The 19,369-nt window shown below is 49.5% G+C and overlaps 1 protein-coding gene across 1 annotated transcript; it reads left to right on the top strand.

Moving 5' to 3' along the window:
• Positions 1-276: 276 nt before the first annotated feature.
• On the top strand, positions 277-6,315 carry LOC131568999 (lymphocyte antigen 6E). The gene is made up of 3 exons (XM_058821194.1): positions 277-415; positions 4,584-4,703; positions 5,823-6,315. Exons 1-3 carry the CDS (start codon positions 364-366, stop codon positions 6,029-6,031), a joined length of 381 nt encoding a protein of 126 aa, XP_058677177.1. The 5' UTR covers positions 277-363; the 3' UTR covers positions 6,032-6,315.
• The last annotated feature ends 13,054 nt before the right edge of the window (positions 6,316-19,369 follow it).

Below are 19,369 nucleotides of genomic sequence, written 5' to 3'. Positions count from 1 at the left end.
TCAAGCATGGACGCAGCCCCCTACTCCCGTCTCCTCCTTCAGGGAAACACAGGGGACCCGAAAAGGGGCTGGAAAAAGCCTCTGGGGGCACGGCTAGGGGAAAGCTGGCTCTGTTCCCCCTTGGCCAGCCGCTGCTATGCCGACAGGCACTTCCCAGCGCCCCTTTCCCGGCCCCGGTTCTCCCTAGCGGGGAAACGAAACAAGGCGTGGCCGGGGAGGCGGAGAGGGGAGGCGGCGCGGGGGCCGGGCCCGGCCCGCGGGGCGGAGCCGCCGCCCTTTCCCCACCCCCGGCGCCCGGCCCTGCCGCCAGCCCTGCGCTCCTCCAGCCGCTCTGCGCATCTCTCCGGCCACATCGTCCGCACCATGAAGGCGCTCCTGCTCGCTGTGCTGGCCGCGGTGCTGTGCGTGGAGAGAGGTAAGGGAAGGGGATGCTCCCACCACCGTCGCCTGCCCTGCAGGTCTCCCGGTCCCTCGCCAGACCTGCGTTAGAGAACAAATTGGGGGTTGGGGGAGCGACGCGTGTGGGAGGGTAGGCTGTGGAAGTTGGAGGTCTTTTGGGGATATAAGGGTTGAAAAGGGGTCGGGGCCAGGGCGCTGAGCCGCGTTATGGTTCGGAGCGAGATGCGGGGGTGTCTTCCCAAGATGTGCCTCGCAGCAATGTCCCTCCTGGAGCAGGAACTTCAGGGCTGCCCCGCCTGTATGAATAGGTGAGCATCTCCGGCTGTGCGGGTGGATATGCTGGAGCTTTTCCCAGTTGCAGCTCGAACAAAGAGCAGGGCCGGCTCCGCTCCCCTTTTTCGGCGCAGCCAGCCGGGATAACGGCGCTGGGATGGGCTGAGATGCAGCCGAGGGGAAGGAAGGGGAGTGGAGGGGAGAGGCAGCCCAGCCCCGGCAATGGCTGATGGAGCAAAGTCAGGGCAGAGCCACTCGTGATTCTGGCTCCTGCTGCCCCCTCCGAGCATCCTTCGGGGCGCGATGACCCCTAAGGGGACAATGCCCTGTGAAGGGCTGCCGCCCATCCAGGGGAGAACGCGGTTCCTGTTGCTGTGTGTTAAGCTGCCAAGTTGCCCAAGTCTCAAGGCCTGCTATCCCCTCCTTCCCCACGGACTCCATCCCTCACTGTTCCAAACTCCTCGGGGCCGTGCGAAACCACGTATTGTTCCCATATGGGAGAAACCAAACAAAGAGGCAAACGGGAGAGTTCTGAGCTCTCCCAGCCCCCGCTCAGCAAGCAGGGTCCCTTCTTGTTTTCTGAGGTGAAACTGGCTGTTTGCTGCCCTTTCCAATTCCTCCCTCCCAGTGGGATCCGGGAAGCAACTGGCGATTAAAGCATTGGGTCTCGGCAGAGCCCAGCTGGCTTGGGCTCAGTTCCAGCGGCCAAGGCCAAGGCAGTAAAGGGTTTCATCCCCCCCCAAAAAAGCACAACCCCTTCAGCTTTAGAAGTAAGTTTTTATCCAGGCAAAAGGGTTTGCTGCAGGTGGTTTTATCCCCAAACACTTCCAGCATGTCCTGGGGGGATTTCACAGAAAAGCTTGCTCAAAGATTTTGCCTGTGGATCTTGGTAAAGATTTTGCCTAAGAGAATGGAAAAGCGACATCGGGGCTGAATGGGAAAGCTGCCGAAGCAACAGCATTTTCCTGGTGCTGACGAGCTCCAAAGTGGGCTTTTAAAGGCCTTTTTCCCCCTTGTCTTTGCAAGAATGATTCAACCTCTTATCTCTAGGAATTCCCCCAAATGCCCTGTTCTGTTTTGGGAGCTCTTTGTTCCTCCGAGAAGCTAAGCAGCAAACAAACAAACACATGAATTCTTCCACTGGTGAAAACAAGGCTTCTCTTTTGCATTGTTCAGTCTTGTGATTTTTTTTCCCCCTTTTTTTCTTGTAACCTTGAGCTCCAACTCTTTGCTCCGTCTACAGCTGCATGAAATTATTTCTGCAACCCCTCTTGTGTCTTTTGTCTAAACCACTCAGCCTATTTGTGCTCTCCTAACTCTGCAGTGGGTGTTTTTTTTGGGGGCAGAAAGTGGCTGAATATTTCAATATTTCCTTTCTTAAACTCTGCCTCTGCTGGAAGGATTTTTTTTTTTCTGTTAAGACAAGGGGTAATGGGTAGGTGTGACAATGAAAAGCACGGGGACAGGTAGGACATGCAGTGGCAGGAGCAGGGATTGAGTCACGTGGCAGAGAATTTCATGCCCAACAGCACTTTTATGTCATGTCCAAAGATTTCTGGTGCGTTTGCTGCTGGAACCTTAAATGAACAGCATTGCACCACTCGGTGCCTTCAGTGCAGTGAGCAAACACACATGGGGACATCTGTCCTGTGCAGGAAGCCTGTAATCCACTTCATTCCTGATTGCTGAAGATTCCTGGGATGAGTCAATCCACCTCCTCGGGGTGGTTGTGAGGTAAAAGAGTTTGGGACGGGTCACCTGAGACTTGGGAGCAGACCTGGGCTCCACTCCGAGGTCCCACAGGGAGCTGTGGCCGGCCCAGCAAGGGACAGTGACTCAGTGGCTGGTCCCATCCTCCTCCTCGTCTCCTAAACGCAGAGATCCACTGAGGAATCTCTCCTGGAGGTGTTGACTCAGCTGGTGGCCCTGTAATCCCGGTGCTGTGGGTTGTGGTGGTTGCCTTGGCGTGCTCAGGTAACCCGGGTTTGTTGTGGGGGTTGTTTCCAGAGTGAGGATCCAGGAAATTCCTGCTTGGGGGGTTTGTGGTCTTGGCTTCCATTCCAAAGCAGAGATTTGGCTGCTCTGCTGTAACATTCAGGCTCTCCCACTAACCCACATTAATCTGTTTCCCTGAGATTATATTTTGTTTTCTTTCCCCTCCTCGGCTGTGGCTGCTCAAAAGTCATTCCTCCGAGAGCAATTGTTATTTTTTTTTCTCATTTTTTCTTGTAGAAGCCTTTTATTTTCCTGAGAGAAGCAGGAATGAGAAGAACAGTCCTGTGGCAGAGTGGGGCAGATGCTGAGCAATGTTTGTCCAAATAATAATTCTTCAAAATATCCATGTCAGTAACTGCTGTGCCTCAGAGAGCTCTTCCAGGGCTTCAGTTCCTTAGGAAAATATTCCAAGGGGGCCCACAAGAAAGCTGGAGAGGGATAGGACAAGCAGGAATAGGTTCAAACTGAAAGAGAGTAGGATTAGATTGGATATTGGGAAGGAATTCTTCCCTGTGAGGGTGGTGAGGCCCTGGCACAGGTTTTCCAGAGAAGCTGTGGCTTCCCCATCCCTGGAAGTGTTCCAGACCAGGTTGGATGGGGCTTGGAGCAACCTGGAATAGTGGGATTCCAGGTGTCCCTGTCCATGGCAGAGGGTTGGAACTGAATGATCCTGAAACTGCCTTCCAACTCAAACCATTCTGTGATTTTTGGTAATCCATGGGGCTGCCTTGCACTTCCCACCCTCAGTCAGCCCCCTCTCTGTTTTGCATCCCATAAATAAAGGGAAAGGCAGTGCCTCGTGGAAAGGCTGCCTGGGAGCTCCAAAATCCCGAGTCCATGGAAGACTGGGAGCAGACCTGATCTGTCTGCATATGTAGGTCAACAACTGCAGCGTGGATGTGATGCTCTTGTGTGTAAAATACAGAGATCAAAGTGCCCGTGGCCTTGCTGAGTCTCTGGTCCCGGCTGCCTCCACAACCATTTCCCACCCCAAATGCTATTTTCCAATCACTCCTTTTTGTGAGGGATGAGGGATGGGAGCCAGCTAATCCATCCTGCTGCTGTAGGATAAGCCTTAAATGGCCTCAAGTTGCTCCGGGGGAGGTTTAGTTTGGAAATGGGGAAAAAATTTCTTCACTGGTCAAATTTTGGAACAGTGGTGGAATCACCATCCCTGGAAGCGTTGAAAAAATTGTGCAGCTGTGTTGCCTAAAGACTTGGTTTACTGCTGGAATTTGGCAGTGCTGGGTTAATGGCTGGATTCAAAGATCTTAGAGGTCTTTTCCTGAAATGATTCCACGATTCTGTAATTTTAGGGGACCGGCTGGTCTTGCAGGTCTTGAGCTGCAAAATCATTTCTACCTCCTGCTGCAGCTCAAGCATGACCTGATCTTGGTGTCCAAAGCCGGGTCATGGAAAGTTTGAACCTATGGTCACACCTGGAGCATTTCCCATCAGTGTCACAGCATCTTAAAATCAGAATGGTTTTGCTTGGAAGGGACTTCAGATCATTCAGTTCCAACCCCCTTGCCCCAGGCAGGGACATCATGTCCATGGTGGCTGGACTGAATGATCCCAAACCTCAAAAATTTCTCCTCTGGAGTTTGGTTTAAAGTTGGCAGCTGTAGCTTGGGCACATTCTTGGTGCAAACAGGGTGGTGACAGAAAGTACCAGGCTGTGTGGTTGTATCAGCTTTAACAGATAAGAGCTTTAAATGCCTCCCTGAGGCTTGAACACTTTGCTTGGCCAATTTTTTTGGGGAAAAAAAAAAAATCCTCTGTTGCAGGTTGATAAAAGTGAAACCAAAAACCTGGCTGTGGGCAGATGCGAGACATGCTGTGGGACAGAGGTGGGGACCTCCAAGTTAGGACATCTTCCCACCAGCTCCTAAATGACGTTTGCCTTTCTCTCGCAGCCCACACGCTCGTCTGCTTTTCCTGCTCGGATGCCTCCTCCAACTGGGCCTGCCTGACGCCTGTCCAGTGTGGAGAGAATGAAAACCACTGCGTGACAACGTACGTCGGAGTGGGACTCGGTGAGTGCTGATGGCACCTCCTCCTTGCCCCTCCTGCCTTCTCTCCTGGGTCACCTGCTGAGCTGCAGCGAGGCTTTGCCTTCTTCTGGCAGGGTTGGGGGGGGAAGAAAAAAAAAAGAAAAATAAAGGGAAAGTTCTGCTTAGCAACTGAGTGTGTCGGACCATCCCACGGGGATTGTGAGGAGGGATGCGCTGCCAGGAGGAGTCACGTTAAAGCCCACGTGCCTGCACCGATGCCCGCCAGTCCGGGGGGAATTTCAGGCTGCTGGGGGCGGGGAGTTTGCTGATGAATAAGTGAAAGCGTGGAGGATGCTGCAGGCTCCCTGTGTGGGAAGCTCCAGGGTTGCTGTTCCTGCTGATTGTTTTGCCTCCTGTTTGGGTTCTTGGTCCCTGAGTCCCAACCTTTGCTTCACTTTCTGTGGACGAGGCGGGAAGGGAGGGTTGTGAGTTTCCTTCCTGTGTGCCTGGAGAGATGTGGGGGGGGTTCTGTCCTTCCCAGCTGCTGTGCTGAGGGAGGCAGGATGCTCTGGCAGATCTCTTGGAACCTTTGCAGGAGCCAGAGCCCATCCTGGCTCTCCCTGGCAGGAGTGGGGGAATTTCATGCCCAAGTTTGCAGCGTGGGTGGGTCAGATGTGCACAAACAGAGACTAGGAGTTTTTATAAACTTCCCTTCGCAGCCCACTGCTAATGGTTTCCTCTTTCCTCTTAACATGGGCTGTGCCTCTCTGTTAAATGCAGTCTTGCCTCCCAAGTGCCTCCCCAGTGCTCCCTGTCTCCCTTGAGGAGCCCCAGAGTGAAGCTCAAGAGGGATTTTTGGGATTCCTCACGGGAGCTATTGTTGCTGAGCATTGACCAATCCAAAGGGTTGTCTCTGGGGTGTTGTGTGGTCTCTGGGGTGTTTGTGTGAGCTTATCAGGGGTGATCCTTGATAAGATGGGCTGGCTGGGATTCCTGTCTCTGAGAACCACTTCATCCCCTCCAGAGCACTTCATCCTCCCTGTGCCACCTGCACCAACCTGGCTCTTCCAGCACTGAAATTCTTTGCAGAGCAGGTGATCAGAAAAAACCACATTCTAAACCTGCCTATTTTCCTTCCTCTCCCCCCCACCCCAAACCCAGGCGGCAAATCCGGCCAGTCCATCTCCAAGGGATGCTCTCCCATCTGCCCAAGCGCCGGGATCAACCTGGGAATTGCGGCCGCCTCCGTTTACTGCTGCGACTCCTTCCTCTGCAACATCAGCGGTTCCAGCAGCGTCCGAGCCAGCTCCACCATCCTGGCCTTGGGAATCCTCATCAGCTTCATCTACGTCCTCTGGGCTCGCCAGTGATGGGGCTGCCTGAGGAAGGGCCGCCTCCCACGGGTCTCGTTAGCCAATATCTTCTCTGTTGCTGTCTGCAAGGAGATCCTCTACTTCTCAGCAGGCTTCCAAGGTGATTGTTTCCCAGACTTTTTTTGCTCTTCCAAGCGAGTTGGAGGACCTGGGTGGTTTGGCTGAGCTTGTTCTCCTCCTCCTGTGGACGTCTCCCGCTGCACTCTCGCTCCTCCTTCGCCAAGGTGGATGATTTTTGGAAAGGTTTCTGCTTTTTCTACCTATTAATAATCCCCCCTCCCACCTCCCCTAATTTCTAAAGTTGGTTAAACCAGGCTGGGACTCGCAGAGAACAGATTCACCCCAAGCTCCACCAGGTCTGCTCCAGCATATGGGTGGCAGAGGCAGAGGGAATGCAGGATCCAAAGGGAGACACATTCCTGGCCCCTCACAGCTGCAGTCTCTTTTTATAAAATAGTCTCGTTTCTTCTGATCCTGGGCTGACTTTTCTGGAAAACCAATGCCGTGTACCTTGTCCTTCCAAGTTCTGTAAGTGCCAGACCTGAATAAACTTGCTCCTGTTGTTACCTGGGATGGGACGTGTGTGTGTTTCCTTGCTCCAGGGATTAGGAACTCTTTCATGGAAAATCCCAATGTTGGTGCCCAGCATGAGGGTCCCTCACCCTCTCGAGCAGCTTTTGGGTGCTTCATCTCCACATCCTTTCCAGTCGTGAGCAGCAAATCCATCTCCTCCCTGTTGCTGTCCTTCCTGATAAAAAAACCTCTGGGCCAGCTTGTTCCACCTCCCTTGGGAGTGACTTCTTCCAGATGCATTTTACTGATAAATGCCAAGTTTTGGGGTCTGAGTCAACTCTAACGGAGCAATTACCCTGGCAGGAGGATACTCTGAAGTGAATCTGCATTTTACAAAGACTTGGTGCCTCAGTTTCCCCACTTTGGACTTGTCATGGTGACCACCACAATGGTGATACCTGAATGGGCAACAGGTCTGAAAAATGTGATGGAGTCAGAGGAGAAGATGTCCATACCCAGATCTTAAGGTCCAACCTTCAATGCCTGATGGTGCCCATGGACTTCTGGAGGTGACTTCACCACCCAGCCTTCCACATCTGCTGTCCCTCAGCTCCCAGGATCTTCCCAGGTGTTTTGGCAAGGTTTTTCCTAGAAGTTCTCAGCTGTCTCCTGCCCTCTCTGTCTTCTGTCCTGCCTACTCTGCTTGCCTGGGGACCTGCTCGCCACAAACCAAGCCAGAATTCAGCCTTAAACTGTCAAGTTCAAGCTCTTTGTCACTTCCACTGATTGATCAGAGGTGCACTGGGCTCTTTTTTTCCTTCTATTTCTAGCAGCAAAACCCAGGTGTTGGCACATTTTAGCCATGCCTTGTACCTGCTTCTCCTATTCTGTGTCAAAACCTAAACAAAAGCTCCAAAACCTTTCAGTTCCCACCTCTGTCCCCTCTTCAGGTAGTGATAAATGAAAGGTGTTTGCAGAGTTGTACAGAAATGTTGGTAACAAAAGTGGTTTTATGTTTTTTTCCCTCCCTCCCTTCTCCCCCTATTTTAATTAAAGGGACAGAGATGTTAATGACAGCTTTTCCAACAGGAGGGATGGGTCAGTGGGATGTGAGCTGCAATTTAGGGGTTAATTTGGGAAGAATGCATCACTTGTGCTGGTCCTTGGATGTGCCTTCCTTTGGATAAAGCATCCTCCTGGGACCTTGGGGCCTGAGATGCCCCACAAACCTCTGCTATGCACGTGGGGCACAGGGAAAATTGGGGAAAAACTTCCTAAACTGAGATGAATATTCCCCAGCTTCCTCGTGCCTCAGCCTTCCTCCCAAAAGGGTTCAAAACCTTGTTTTTTGGGTTCATTTGTCCTTCAGCACTTGCTGTGACACCAGAGCACTCTACATTGAATTTAGGGAGGCTCTGTCTTTTCTGGCCACCTGCAAAAAGGTTTTGGGGTTGGTTTGGGACTCTATTACCTTTAGCAAAGAGCTGAAGTTCAAAGCCATCAGCTGTGCCCTGATGTCCATCCATGCTTTTATGAGGATCCTGACGATGCCACACTGGACAGTCTCATTCGTTGAAGACCTAGTTGTCTCCTCCAAGGGCCCTGGTTGTCTCCTCCTCCTTCTTTTCTCGGGGTTCCTTGGCCAGTGCCAAGGATTTGGTAGTGCCAGGCTCATGGGAGGAGCATCCAGAGGCTGCTTATCCCAATAAATAACTAATTACATTCATGGAATTGCCAGGGGAGTGAGCTGAGGGTTGGTTGGATAAATTTCACAAAGAGATTAGTTTTTCTTCCTCTCTCTCTTTTTGTCTCTTCCTTCCCATGTACTCTAATCTAGAATATGGAAAAAAGAGATATTTTCAGTATTTCCTTTCCTGGCAAAAACGACATTTGGATGGATCCATGCGTGTTTGAGAGAGGGAGGGGGTTGACAGGTTGTCACAGTCGAATCCCAAGCACTTTCTCATCAGTCATGCCAACTCTCACTATTCCTAGTCCTACTCTAGGTTTTATTTTTTGCCTCCAAATCCCCAGAATGACAAACTTGGTGAGAACCTCATCTGTTGTAAAACCCAGGCCTAAAAATGGGCAGGTGAAGTAATTAAAATCATTAATAAGGCAATAAGTAGGAAAAGCAATGGGATTTATGAAGTGTTCGGGCTGGTGAGTGGGTTGTTGATCCAAATGCTGGATTTGGAATTTAAAGGCCATGGTGGGACAGCCCTGAAGTGCTTTGGATGTGTTTCTGTGGACTGTGGAAATTAAGAGATCAAAATCTGAGCAGAAAACTCAGATATTCACCTGTTCTGACAAGACAAGAAGTTATGAGGGGAGGAGGTTTGGCTCCCTAGAAACATAAAATATCCTGGAAGAGTTTTTACTGGAAATTAAGAACTAAAGTGAAATTCCTGCCCACTTTGGAGCGTGTTCCTGAGAAAATGCTTTCAGTGCTTCCATCCTGGAAAAGGCTGTAATTCACCAGCAGCTGCTGCCATCTCCCACCACCCCACCAAGGGCTCGAATTTTTTGTGGATTGTCTAAAAATGCTCAAAATCCATTGTGGCATCAGCGTTTCTCACCCAGGATCTGGGAGTTTGCTGTTTGCCCAAGAAAAGGACTTCAAAACAAAGAACCAAACAGTTCTTCCAGCTGGTTTTGAGAATTATTTTTTCTTAAGGGAAAAATTTCTTTTGGAAACCACAAACCTGAGGTGACTTCCTTGCTGCAAGAGAACAAATGATTGATTTGTTGTTTGATTATTGCTCCAAGGATCCACTTTGCTGCTCCAAGGATGTCCTGGACTGGTGTTGGTTTGCTCAAGTTGGGGTTTTTTTGAAGGAATTTGTCTCCCAGGGACTTTGTTTGCTGTGAAAAAAGGAGGCTGTGGTCCCACCACCCCTGTGGGAAGCTCTGGTGGGGATGTCCGTGTGTCCATGGGATGAGTTATAGGATCCGTGCCCTCTGGAAAAAGCAGATGTGGTGCACATCTGGATGCGTGGAGGTTTGGGGCTCTTTCCCTTGCTCTGGTTGGTGTCAGTTGTTTGGGTTGCAGGTGGCTCTGGATCCTTGATCCTGAAGGAGTTATTCCACACCTCTCTGAGGCTGTGGAACAGGAATGGGAACAGAAACGCCTGGTTTTGCATTTTGGGAATGCCCATGGTGCCCAGGGAAGCGAAGCCTTGGGTTGGTCCTGCCACCTACTGGCTTCTGCCAGACTTGGTGGAGGAACTTTGAAGTCCAAATCTCCAAAAGCAAGGCGGATGAGCTGCCTCAAACCAAATAAATGCACCCAAAGCAGAGAGTCGTCATCAGCAGAGAAAGATTAAAGGTTTTAATTCATCCAGCTTTTCTCTGATTGTGGGAATTGAGAAATAAAAGGCTTGTGAGGATTCCCAAGTCCAACGTTTTCCATGGGAGCACTTTTTGCCAGCCCTAATCCTCCAGTTCCATCAAATGAAAATACACAAAGCCAATAAAATGTTGCAGAAAAATTTAAAAAAAAGTTGGCATGCTTTATTTCAGCTTTGTTGGATTATCCGAGGTGGTTTCCCTGAAATGCTGATTTTACTAATTCCTATCTGTGAGATTTGTAACTGTGTATTATCTTTATTGTAACAGGATAAGCGGGATAAAGAAGCATCCATCCCTTTAAATATATTAACCTAAGTATAAGTGAAGTGTATGTTCCATCTTGTTTCTTATACTCTAATAAAAAATATATGGAATTAATTAAAAAAAAATACACACTTTGAAGGAGATTTTTGGATGGTTCTGCAGATATTCCAGATATTAACTCTTGTTTTGTGTGCAAGGAAATTGCCTGGATTGTATTCCAAGCTCAGGGCTGTAGGTTGTGGGCTGGAAAATAAAAAGGATAGACCAAATTGAGGGACTAAAGGAGGGTTAAATTCCTGCATTTCATCTCAGGGCCATTGGAATCTCTTCCTGGGGATGGATAAAGAGCTGGGATTGTCTTTGCCTTCAATAGCTCATAAATATCCTTGACTTGCCCGTGACCCCGCTGGGAATGGAGATGGGATTTGGCCTTGGAGCCTGCGCTCTTCCTTGTGGGAGAGGGCTGCTATTTTGGGCACAAAAAGGGCCCTGTCTGGGTGTCCGTGGGCAGCTGCTCCTCTTCCTGCCCTCCCAGGGATCCAGCCCTGCTCCTGCCTCCGGACACACGGACAGACACACGGACACAGGGCTGGGTGCTCTGGAGATTCCCCCCCTGCTTTCCCCAACATTCAGCTCTGCAAAGTTACGGCACTCTAATTTTTGTTTAAAGATTTTATGGGATCCCATGGGAGAAAGGGATTATATTCCCTGGGGAATGTAAGACGAATGTGGAATAACAGTGATGGGCTTGGGAGTTTCATTCCTTTCCTCAGGATAATTCCAGGCTGGACTTCCTTTCTGCTGCAATCCATATTTTGCAGCTTGATTTGCAAGTGATTTTTGGGATGGGAGGGGCTCCAGTGGTGACAGGGAATATTCTGGGGTCTAGGGGGACATTGTACAGAAGAAACCTCCAAGTCCTTCCTGCCTGGTGTTCCCATTTCTCCTCACATTGTCACCCCTGTCCCAGCTCCTGCTGTTCCCTAAGGACCTGCCTGTCTCTGCACAGGCCCAGGATGGGCTTTTCCATATTTCACCTGTTTGGAAAGTCGAGGGAAATGGCGCCACGTCTCCTGTTTGCTCTTCAGATATTCCTCACTGGCATCCCAAGGTTGTCCTGATCATCCCAGGATGGGAGACCCCAAACGGGGCTGAGGTGGGAGAATTCCGGCCTTCCCATCACAGCAGCCTGGAATGGTTTTTGTTGGAAGGGACCTTCAAGATCATCTCATTCCAACCTGCTGCCATGGACAGGGACACCTCCCATTCTCCTAGGATGATCCAAGCCCCAGCCTACCTGGCCTTGGACACTTCCAGGGATCCAGGGGCAGCTACAGATTCTCTGGGAATTTCATTCCAGGGCCTCACCCCCCTCACAGCCAAGGATTCCTTCACAATATCCCATCTAAACTCCCTCTGGCAGTGGGAAGCCATTCCTTCTGTCCTGTCATGTCCCAAGTCCCTCTCCAGCTCTCCTGGAGCCCCTTCAGGCACCGGAAGGGGCTTTGAGATGTCCCTGGAGCCTTCCCTTCTCCAGGATGGACATTCCCAGCTCTTCCCACCTGGCTCCAGAGCAGAGGGGCTCCATCCCTTGGAGCATTTCCACGGCCTCCTCAGGATCTGCTCCAGCAGATTCCTGCCATCCATGTGCTTATGACTGTAGGCCTGAATACAGTATTCCTGATGGGATCTCATGAGGGCAGAGCAGAGGGGTTATCTCCTACCCTTCGCTCTCTCTCTGGACAGGACTCCTCTCTATCCATGGCAAATATTGCTTTTGGAGGGGGAAAAAGCTCTGGAACTGAAGAGGAGTTGCTAAAAAGCTGATTTATTTGGGAGTTTTGACATTTTGGAGGAGTCAAGAAAGGCTTGTAGGAAGCAAGTTTGGAATTTAAAATTGGAGTGGTGCTAAAGGAAGGAAAAAAAAAAAAGATTGAATAAGAGCTCCACCTTCCCGCCAGTGCTGACCCACTCCACCCCTTTTTCTCCCCATTCCTTGGATTTTGAGAGATTGTGGGGGCAAGGGGGAGATGTCACTCTGAAGAGGAGATGGAAATGTGGGAGGTGCTTTCTGTGGCTGTGGGAGCATGTCCCACCCTTCCTTCTTATCATCTCCCAAAACAAAAGAGATTTCAGGAGTTGCACAACATGCTTGAGTCTCCATGATTTTTGTGACTTTTGTGGGATACAGGGAAAAAATTGGCCACCCAGGGCTGATATTAATAACTTGCTAATAAAGCTGTACAGAAATGTGACACAAACAGCACCAAACTCATGGGGACAGAGGTGTGAGCAGCTCCCTGCTCTCTGCTCCGCTCCAATTAACACCAGCAACTGGGTGGGTTGAATTTCACACGGATTCTTGTCACACTTTGTCACCCAGAGCTAAACCAGGTGCTTTCCACAGGTGCCCAAAGCGCTGCTGGCTCAGATTCCATCTCTCATTGCTCAGATTGTGGCGATTCACTCACCCATTGCTGCTCCAGAGGCTGAGATCTGCACCCGAGCTCAGACCAGTAAAACCTGCTTAGTTCCAGGAGCAGCAGCACCCATTTAGTACCAAACTATGAATGGAAAGATGCCAAAAAGCAAAATAAAATTAAAGTTCAATTCACTCAGTAGATAAAGGATGGTGGCACCTTGCATGTGACCACTCAGGTTTTTTATAAGGACAAGGTGGAGCTACTGCTGCTGGAATTCAGCTCCTGGGTTGTCCAAGGCAATTTAGATAAAGTGAAATTTTTCTCCTTATTTTATTTTCACCTGCAAGTTTCTCGTCCTCAAGCTGGTTGGAACCAAGTGACTTCAACCTACGAATTTTGGGAAAAGTGAAACTTTAAAAATAACGAAAGTATCCTGGAAAGTCCTTCCTTCCTTGGGAAATGGGCTGGGAGGAGGGATTTGCATTTTCTTCTCTTGTCAGGAGGTGGCAGTGGCAGGTCCCAGTTCTTCCAGTGCATTCCCTTGGGATGGGAGTGCTGCCATTCCAGGACCACAAGCCCCTTCTCCTGTGGGAAGTGATGGAAAAATTACTTCATTTGGAACCTGTGGACGAGGAATAAATCCATCCCAGACCTCTCCTTGACCCTTTTCCATACCAGATGCTATGGGGCCCCCTGAGCCCTCCCTTCCCAGCCTGTTTTCCAGGCTGAAAAATCCATCTGTCTCATAACTCCTCCTGTTGCCTGGGGTTAAATCCATGTTCCGAGCCACGTGAAATGTTGGGATGACAGGGACATGGTGGGAGAAGCTCAGAGAATTGAGTTCTGCTGTGGCTGGGCTCTGGTTGGGCAGGGAGAGGGGGTAGATCAGGACAGGTGGTGATGTGGTGTGTGTCTGATAACAGCCTGATCAGGTGGGAGGAGATAAGGCCTTTTCCAGACATCTGGAACAAGCCTCACGTTCCCAACTGCCTTCTTGTATTGTGAAGCCATTCCCTCTTGTCCTGCCGCTCCATGCCCTTGTCCAAAGTCCCTCTCCAGCTCTCCTGGAGTCCCTTTAGGCACTGGAAGGGGCTCAGAGGTCTCCTCAGAGACTTCTCCAGGCAGAAAAATCCCAATTCAGCCTTTCCTCATAGGGGACATGTTGGTTTCCTCACCTTCCCCAGGGTGAAATGCTCTGGAAGCCACAAGTTTTGGGATCAGAAACATCTTCCTGAAATCCTCAAGCATCTGGAGGCCATACCTGAGCTGTTTTTTTTTGGTGCAGGACACACTGAGCCTCTCACCTGGGCAGTGGAATCTTCATTTAAATTTTCTACTGGTTTGGGCAGCTCCCAGCAGCCAAAAACGTGGATATTTCCAGCTCCAGTGCCAAGCTTTGCAGGATTAGAGGGAGATGAAAAGGGCCTGGGGGCAAAGCTGGTACTTTTCAGTCGGGTTATTTAGTGTTCTACACGTGTTGTCCTTGTTCTTCCCTTCTGGGTCAGCGAGAAGTGACTCAGGTAGGAAAGTATCTCCTGTTCCTTGGATTAAGCCTGGAACAAAGGCAAGGGGTAATAAAGGCAGGTAACAGCTACACTGAACTGAGTGATTTACATTCCTGCATCATTAATAATGTCTTGGAAAAGCTGGATGGAGCAAATAATCTCTAAATAAGTGATTGCTGCCTCAGTCAGAGTTGGTGGGAAGGGAGAATTTCTCAGCTTAGAAGCAAAAAAGAACAAAAGGCAGCGAGAAAAGAATCGAGAGGGAAGGAATTAAAATTCCCGCCAGTTATAAATATATGATCAATCTTTTATGCGCACAACATAAACACACTTAAGGAATTATCAATCCTCTAAGATTTTAGGAATTATGAATCCTCTAAGATTCCCCCATGGCATTGCTGTATCCATGTGCTGGCCACTGGGCAGGGAAGGGACGTACGTGCAGGTCTCACCCTGAAAGAGTTAAGAACTACACAGAGGTTAATCTAAATAATAACCTGGAGATAAGAAGTACCTGCATGGAATTCAGAGAGGGAGAAAAACAGGTTGGGAAAAAAAAAAAAAGGCACGTGAATGATTACCTGGAAGGTACAGGAGTCCTTATAAAAATAAACCATCTTGTTCCTGCCTTCTTCCCCTGGGGAACATCCAAAGTTTCTCTGAGCCGCAGGTGCAGCTCACAGCACATGGCTGGGGCAGAAAGGGGGACACAGTGAGGTCTGGTGGGAATCTGGGATGAGCAGCAGATTTAGGGAACCCTTTGTGGGGTGGTCTGACCTGTCTGCCCTGGGTCTGGCTTTAATCACATTCTCTCAGGTCCCTGTTGGAGCCAGGACACAGCAGAACCCTGGGATGCATCAAAAGGAATGTGACCAGCAGGTCCAGGGATGGGATTCCCTCCCTCTGCTCCACTCCCTCCTGGAGTTCTGTATCCAGCTCTGAGGGCCTCAGCACAAGGACCTGGAGATGCTGAAGCAGGTCCAGAGGAGACCAAGGTGATGCTCCAAGGGCTGGAGCCAGACTGGGAGAGCTGGGAATGTCCAACCTGGAAATGAGAAGGCTCCAGGGAGACCTCAGAGCCCTTTCCAGTGACTGAAGGGGCCCCAGGAGAGCTGGAGAGGGACTTGGATCAAGGGATGGAGGGACAGGACACAGGGAATGGCTTCCCACTGCCAGAGGGCAGGGATAGATGGGATACTGGGAAGGAATTCTTCCCTGTGACGGTGGTGATGCACAAGCTTCCCAGAGAAGCTGTGGCTGCCCCTGGATCCCTGGAAGTGTCCAAGGCCAGGCTGGATGGGGCTTGGATCAACCTGGGAGAGTGGAAGGGGTCCCTGCTCATGGCAGGAGTTAGGAACGAGATAATCTTGAAGGTCCCTTCCAACCCAAACCTTTCCATGATTCTTCGTTCCAGTTCAGTGCTGAGGTGAAAACCCATGTGGAGAGAGCTCCAAACTTCCTGCAGCTCAAATCTGTGCCAAACCCACCTGCTCCCAGGTGTGAAAGCCAAAACTCTCTGCTCAGCTGGCTCCTTTGAGCCTTGTCCCACCGAGGGGACACATGTCCTTACCCTGAGGGCACCTTCCAGAAGCTCATTTATGGGAATCACCTGATGTTTACATATTCCAGAGGTTTGGAAGAGTGATGAAGTGACTCCAAAGCTGTGCCAATGTAATGGCTTTTGAGCCAGGCAGAGACATGTTGGATCCTGGCCATACATTGAAGGGGATTGTAGTAAAATCAATTAGCAGGAATAAGGCTGCTGTGACTGAGCTAATGAGTGGTGCCTTAGTGAAAATGGCTCTAAAAGAGCTGCAGGGTTGGATTCCTGACTCATCATTCACAGGGATAGGCCAGAGTCAGGCTTGGCATTCTCTATTTTTTACTTTGTTTTTCCAGCATTCTCTTTAACTTTTAAAGACCTTCCTCATCAATAGAGGAGATGGAGAAGGGCAGGGACACCTGTTTAACTCCTCTCTTTCTGGTGCGAGAACTTCAGCTCTGGAGAATTTTTTGTTTCTGTGAGGGACAGGTGGGGGCTGTGGTGTCCCAAGAGGCGAAATTCATGGTGATTTAATCCCTGGCATCTTCCCAGCAGCAGTTCAGTGTCAGAGTAACCCATCCTTGGTGCTTCCATGAGAGTCTTTCATCCCTGACCCATGGAGCTGCTGGAGCAAATCCAGACGAGGCCACGGAGATGCTCCAAGGGCTGGAGCCCCTCTGCTCTGGAGCCAGGCTGGGAGAGCTGGGAATGTCCAGCCTGGAGAAGAGAAGGCTCCAGGGAGACCTCAGAAATCCTTCCAGTGCCTGAAAGGGCTCCAGGAGAGCTGGAGAGGGACTTTGGAAAAGAGGTGGAGGGACAGGACACAGGGAATGGCTTTAAACAGGAATTGGGATATTGGGAAGAAATCCTTTCTTGTGAGGATGGTGAGGGTCTGGAATGGAATTCCCAGAAAAGCTGTGGCTGCCCCATTCCTGAAGGTATCCAAGGCCACGTTGGAGCAACCTGGGCTAGTGGAAGGCGTCCCTGCCCATGGCAAGGGTTGGAATGGGATGATCTTTAAATCCTCTTCCAAAAAAGCTTGGCATTAGCATGTGCCAGGGTCATGTCAGCACTCCTCCACCCTTAAATCCAATCCCATCTTTCACTCCTGCATCTGCCGGCTCTGGAAATTTGGGATTCATGGGAGATACATCAAGAGCTCATTAGAGGAATGAATATGGAGAGTTCAAAGTAATTAAGTCAAGCAGGCTCTCAGTGCCTGCAGCCCTTGGTCCCTGAAACTCTGCCCTGGAGGTGGATGGGGAATTTTAGGATTTGCAGTGGAATTGGCAGCCTGGGAGGTTGTGGGATTTGGAGAATTCCAGGCTTGGAAGCGAATCAGGCAGGGCTGGTGAAGGTGCCTCCACCCTGAGACTGCCTCAGCTGGCAAGGTAGGACAGGAAAAGAATTTGGCACGGGATTCCCAGGCTGAAAGTAAATATTTGGTTGAACTTTTCCTCTTATTTATGACAACAAACTTATCTGAAGAGTGAGAGTTTTTGTGTTAATTTTCCTTTGAACAGATACACTAAAAAATGTATTATTTTTTTAAATCCAACTTGTGATGAGGCAGATTTATGCCGATTGTGTGTCTTTTTAGTTTTTTTCTGCAATTAGTGGGAAACCCTCCCCGTAGGACAGGTTGTGGTTTCCTACAAAATAATAAAAGGAATTCAACAAAACAACGTTTGAATATTCTCATTAGTTCTTGTTAATTTTTTTTTTTTTTTGGGTGAGTTGCCAGCCTTGCAAAGCAGCAGTACAGGGTGTGCATAAAAGAGGAGACATTTCAGGGTTCAGATAAGATCAACTGAAACCATAAACAAGGTGTGTTGACATTCCCCCCAAAACCACCCTGCGGAGCGAAGGAGGGAAGAGGATTTAGAGCAGGGTGGTGGCAGAGATTCTTCCATCCAAGATTTTCTAAGGCGAGGGAGATCACATTTCAGCTGTGCAGGTGGAACCAGTCATTTAACACATATTGTTCAAGGCCACTTAATACCAGAAACCAGAAGCCACACCCCATTAATGTTTTTGCTTTTTTTTTTGTTTATTATGAACAAGGCAAACACCGTCAGAGGATTTCACCTTTTTAATAGGATTATAATATTTTCTGCTGAACATGAGGAATGCCAGACGTGGAATATACCTAAATGTCTTTCCCTAGGTAATTTTTGGGGCTGCAAATAACTGCTTAGCTCTCATAATCCACATAATTACTGTATTAGTGAGGCAACTCTGAAAACAACCTGTCGGAATTCCCGAGGTTGGAAGTCTCCCAGAAATGGTGTTTGGAAAAGCTGCAGGGATTGCTGAAATGCTGAGACCACCTTTAGGTTGGATATTAGGGAGAAATTCTTTCCTGTGAGGGTGGGCAGGCCCTGGAATGGAATTTGAGAGAAGCTGTGGCTGGCCCATCCCTGGAAGTGTCCAAGGCCAGGTTGGATGGGGTTTGGAGCGGCCTGGAATGGTGGAAGTTGTCCCTGTCCATGGCAGGAAGTTGGGACTGGATGGTCTTTAAACTCCCTACCAACCCAACCCATTCCATGATTCTGGAGCTTTAGATTTGGAGAGATGATGATTGGAATTTTTTTATCCAGCCTTCCTAGAAAAACTTTTAACATTCCAAGGCAGGGCAAAAGAAATTGGCCTCAAGTCAAACCAGGGAAAGTTTGGATTGGATATTAGGGAAAATTTCCTTGCAGAAAGGGTTGTCAGGCATTGGAACAGGCTTGAGGGTAGTTGTGATGGAGTCACAAACCTAGAAGTGCTCAAAAATGGCACTTGAGGAGAGGGTTTGGTGGAGAAAATGGTGCTGGTGCTGGTTGGACTCTGGATGTGATGATCCTGACATCTTTTCCAACCTTAATGGCTCTATCATTCCAAAAGTTCAAGTGAATAACCCTGAATAAAGTTCCTTCAATGGTGGAATAACAAAGGTGGTAGGGATATCTCCAACACCATCTTGGATTCAGCTTTTCTCCATTCCTTAGTAAAAGTCTGTTTGGGAGGGTGCCTGGCATAGTCACCAAAAGGCTCCTCCTTCCCAGTTTTTGCAATTCCACACTTTGGTTGTCACATGTTGGAGGAGGATTTCCTAGCATGGAGCTGGCCTGACGTGCAGGAAAATCCAGCAGATGCCTGGGGCAGCAGGGCTGGGAATGGGAAAAGTGTTTGGGAAGCAAAAATGTCTTGAGCTTGCAACCACGTTTGGAGAGGGTTGGCTCAGAGCAGAGGGGCTTCTCCATTTTATCTTTCCTTGGGATAATGAGCCTGAAGAGATTCCTTTGGCCCAAACTTTTGGGTCCCAGTCCTGTTTTTTTCCTAGTGCTCCATGTTTTTTTCCAGTGAGTGAGTGATTGAAAGTCAGATTTCCACTTCTAGACCAGGCTGGACAACGCTTGGAGCAACCTGGTCTAGTGCAAGTTGTCCCTGCCCATGGAGAGGGTTTGGAATGAGATGACCCCTTTCAATCCAAACCATTCCATGGTTCTCCTCCTCCTGATAAACTCTGAACCCCACTGAAGGTAAAAATGCAGAGGAGAAATACCCATGAGGTTCAATTCCTTGATGTTCACACCCACCAAGGCATTTTTATCCAGGATTTCTTGAAACCACTCCCAAAAAAGGAGAGGAAATAAGGAAATATCCCCAAGCTGCAAGACAAGACCTGGACACCAGGATTACTTAACACCCCGGGCCTTCCACATCCTGCTTGGACACAAAACACCAGGCT

Source organism: Ammospiza caudacuta, chromosome 1 (assembly GCF_027887145.1).
Source record: "Ammospiza caudacuta isolate bAmmCau1 chromosome 1, bAmmCau1.pri, whole genome shotgun sequence".
Classification (NCBI taxonomy): Eukaryota; Metazoa; Chordata; class Aves; order Passeriformes; family Passerellidae; genus Ammospiza; species Ammospiza caudacuta.
This window is presented reverse-complemented; position numbering and strand designations above follow the sequence as displayed.

Bases quoted from the DNA above. Each gene is read 5' to 3' on its own strand.
- LOC131568999 (XM_058821194.1), top strand. From the start codon at position 364: ATGAAGGCGCTCCTGCTCGCTGTGCTGGCCGCGGTGCTGTGCGTGGAG. The intron at 416-4,583 runs GTAAGGGAAGGG...TTTCTCTCGCAG, and splicing joins GGTGCTGTGCGTGGAGAGAG to CCCACACGCTCGTCTGCTTT. The intron at 4,704-5,822 runs GTGAGTGCTGAT...CCCCAAACCCAG, and splicing joins GTACGTCGGAGTGGGACTCG to GCGGCAAATCCGGCCAGTCC.